This window comes from Propithecus coquereli, unplaced genomic scaffold (genome assembly GCF_000956105.1).
Source record: "Propithecus coquereli isolate 6110/MARCELLA unplaced genomic scaffold, Pcoq_1.0 Scaffold292, whole genome shotgun sequence".
In the NCBI taxonomy this organism is placed as follows: domain Eukaryota; kingdom Metazoa; phylum Chordata; class Mammalia; order Primates; family Indriidae; genus Propithecus; species Propithecus coquereli.
The window spans coordinates 279,245-283,359 of record NW_012148530.1 but is presented as its reverse complement, the minus strand read 5'-3'; the positions used below and the strand labels follow the sequence as shown (position 1 = coordinate 283,359).

Genomic DNA, 4,115 nt, shown 5'->3' with positions numbered 1-4,115 from the left:
TGTTAGGTCATCCCTGTTGGTAACAAAATTTCAGTGACATTGACGTCTTACATTAAATCTTTGAAATATAGTGAAAAAAAAGAGATACATATTCAATGTATAGCATAAAACAGTCCCAAAACATTCCTTTCATAAAACATCTTCTCATTTATGTCATTAACACATAATGAGGTAAGTAGTTGACTCTATTTCATATGATCGGCAGGGTTTGGGAACACCTGCTTCTTTACCATTTGTCCTAAGGTAACCATACAAAATTCAGACCTCTTAGCATTCCTGGATCCATATGTCAAGTGCTATGTATGTGGTCTATTATTCCATTCCCAGAGTTTCTTGTAAGTACCAGTTTTACTTTATTATTTTTCCTTCCAGGTAATGATCATTCTTAGAAACCGCTTCCACTAAATTTGAATTTTAATAAGTGTAAACAAAATGGGGGATTTGAAAGTTTTAGTTAAAAACTCAAGTCATCCAGGTGGACATACAGTACACCAGTGCCTAAAAACCAGTCTACTTTCACACTGCACATGTAACACAGTAGCAATTGTTTTGTAAACCATTATGTCTTTGAGTGAGATGACAGTGGTGAGATTCGACACTGATACTCAGCTTCTTCTTTCAGACCTCCAACCAGGTTGACGGTAGCGATGACGGTGGCCCCTGCTGTAGATACCTGTGCAGTAAAAGACTTTATTTCACACAGGCTATTAAACTGATGTCAGGTGGGATGGTTTAAAGCAATGGCTCTCAACTCTTAGGATGCTTCAGAATCACCTGTAGGGCTTGTTAACACAGAGATTCCTGAATACCACTCCCAAAGTTTCTAGTTAGTGAAGTTTGGGATAGGGTGGAAATTTGCATGTCTGGTAAGCTCCCAGGTGATGCTGATGCTGATGGGTTCGGAAGTACACTTTGAGCATCATTGATCTGGAACAAAGGAATTCTGACATCTGATTGATCTGTCACAACTGCTGCCTCTCCGAGGTAGTCTTACTCATTCCCTCCCCCTTTCCCTCCCAGTCTCTGTCTTTCTCTTTTCCCTCCCTTCCCACCTCCCTCAAATGGTAAGAACTAGGTATATTAGGGTCTAAAGAATTTACTCTTACTCTGAGCTAATACTTGGCTATTAAGGCATATGTCAATGCTATTTGAAGTTATCCTCAAACTATTTAAAGTGCTTTCATCACAATCTGAAAATTACAACTCTCCTTTCATGCAGCATAAATAAGTTCTCAAATGTACAAAGGGGAGAAAGGAGAGAGTTAAAATACTTTGCTTCCATCAATATAGTGCTGATATTTAACAATATAATCTCAATAAACCTTATACAAGAGGGTAGTTTTTGCTTTGCGTAGTAAAAGGCACAAGGTAACAAAATCTCAAATACTAAGATTTGAAAAAAAAATTGTTGATAATTTGGTTGTATTATTTTTCTCTGAGATTGATGAGTTGGAAAATATATATTAATTATCTTCTGTGAAAATCTTTCTTAAATACCATGCTCCATATCTGTTTTTCAATACAATCAGAACACCTGCTGCTATGAGATGAAAAAGATCTTTTCATGAATACCTCTCTTACTTTTAACTTAATTTAAGATGAATATTTGAAGCAGAAAAATTTTGCAGAGGAACAAATTTGAAATATTCAAGGCTTTGACTCCCCAATCTTACATTTGTATAAAATATAGAACAGTCTTATTCATTTGGGAGTTAAGAGTAAGCCTCTCTACTCTTCTAGCCACCTGGTACTCAGCCCTAGGCCCAGGTGAAATTTGCTGACATTGACCGTCACTGTAATTAAATGGGAAAAAAACAAAGTGCAATTGTACAACCAAGGTTCCAGTGAGGACCACTGTCCTTGGTGGCTTCACTGCTCTGTCATGCCCAGGAATCGTCCCCCCAAGTTGTTTACTGCCTTGCCCTCTGTGAACATGTCCCCCTCACTAGACTACAACTCCTTTGAAGGCAAGTTTACATTCACCCCTACCTCATTCCCTAGCACCTAGCACAGTGGTGCATTTTTAACTTAATCCAGCAAGGCTGACTACATCATATTTATTGGTTAGGAGAATAAAATAATGTGATTTTATCTTATTCTTAAATGTTAAAGTCTTTCCTTAGAGATGGAAATTATTATGCATTAATAGTTACTCAAAAACTTTTATTTTAATTCAAAATCTTACTGGCCATATGAGACAAGAAATGTTAGCAATGGTCAATTTACAAACCTGAGAAAATTATGTAAATGAGTGATAAAATTAATGGAAAAAAAAAGTTTGGTAGTATATACTTTATGTAGTTTAGAAAGATAGTTTTTGAATTACCTAATATGCTATTTTCTATATAAATATTTTCTCAGATGTCACATTGTAACCACAGTCTCTTGTGATTTTTTTAAAAACTATAAAGTCAACTAACATATGTCTGTTGTCAATTAAGTTAGTAATTGCTACTTCATTTAGTAGCCAAAAGAAAATCAATGGATAACTTTTGGTAATTTTTAGAAATTTGAATGTGAGAGATTAAAATAACAAAGGATTATAAGAAGAATTAGAAATGTTCAAACATTTAATTGACGCAAATTATAATACAAGAAACTAAAAGTGAAATAGCCTGAAATAAGTTCAGTTGAAGGTTAAACTTCTAACACATTTAAATCAAAAGTTGAGAGATTATTTTAAACTGACTTTTTTTTATTTCCAAAGAGCAATAGATTAAAAAAAATCAAAAAGATCCACAAGCAGTTTTAGCTTCAGATCATTAGGATAATAAAATTTCTGTTTCCAGTGATTTTTAAAAAGAATAGTTTTACTCAGGTATCCTTGTCATATGAATAAATTATTCTACCAGTTTTGAAGTGGCCCTGCTCCATTGGCTGCCGGGAGTGTGCTTATGCTGGTGAGCACAACCTGCTCTGAAAGTTTTGATATGTTATCAAAATTGCTGATCTGGGTGGTAAGGGACTTCCGGCTCTCTGTGCTAGTTCGTCCCCTGGTGAGCCGATCCTCTTGGCGATGGTGAACTCCAAGGCAACAGCAAGAAAATGCAGCTTTAAATTCCTCTCGAAATTTTCCTGGCAAACCAGGGAGAAGGAAAGGAAAAGGAATTATACATAACTGTTTCAACAAATCATGAATAGGGTACAACTGAGTTGCTCCCCTGAGCCAAACTAACGATGAGGTGTAATATTTTGCAAAGATGGGGAAAATAGAAAAAGGAAATTGAGTTTATTGGAAGCTTGGTAGACTCTTGAAACAATGATGTATTTCCATCAAATAACAAGAGCATTTTTCATGTGTGATGCTTGAAGTTTGTTTCATTCCTTTATAGTCAAACCTCATGTGTTTGTGAATGTAGGTATATTTCAACCATCCAACTATAATAGAAGTGGCCATCAGTAGAAGGATGCCCAGGGATACCTATTTCAAAAACAACGAAACCTATGTCATACATAGCCAAAATTATATAGATATTACCTGAAAAACTGCTACTGACACATTTAATTCCACAAGATATCTAGAAAAATATCTAGAAAAATTTCCCTTTTATACGCTACATAAGGCAGAACAAAAAACTGAAAGGGGGAAAACAATACTTTACGATGTGTTCCTTGTCTTTAAATTCCTGATGGAAAAGTAGAGAACTATGAAAATGAAACAATCACCTTTATTAGAGTGAATGACAGCACTGTGAATCATCATTTCTCCTCTCTGAGCCTCAGTGAATGAATAAACGAGTTATTAAGTGGTTAAATGAGAAGATGGATGTTCAAGGGCCTAGCACAGTAGAAGGTATACAACAAGTTCTCAGAGACTATCAGTTGCCTCCCCGATGCACTCTTAACCCCGTACCAGGATTTTGACTTGGTTCCGTGGCTTCTGCTTAAAACACTTCTTATCACAACTTCCTTATAGGTTTTACCTGCTTAGTGTAAGGCTCAGAGCTTTAGTCCTGTTGTTGTGCAATCATTATTTTAAGACAAAGTCATTTTAAAAAAATCGAATTGTCTTTTTAACCTATGCAACCAGAAGGCCAAAGATAAAGTTGGAAGATTTACATAATTTATTAAGTGTGCAATAAAATAAATTGCTATTCTTCCACATAAAATTACCA

The 4,115-nt window shown here is 35.3% G+C and overlaps 1 protein-coding gene across 1 annotated transcript in view; it reads right to left on the bottom strand.

Annotated features, from left to right (window-relative positions):
- Positions 1-618: 618 nt before the first annotated feature.
- Positions 619-4,115, bottom strand: part of HCRTR2 (hypocretin (orexin) receptor 2) — a 181,654-nt gene continuing 178,157 nt past the window's right edge. Inside the window, exons 8-9 of the mRNA XM_012648723.1 lie at positions 2,850-3,075; positions 619-673 (exon numbers count right to left, since the gene is read on the bottom strand). Of these exons, the coding sequence (XP_012504177.1) occupies positions 619-673; positions 2,850-3,075 (281 nt within the window). The remainder of the gene's footprint in view (positions 674-2,849; positions 3,076-4,115) is intronic.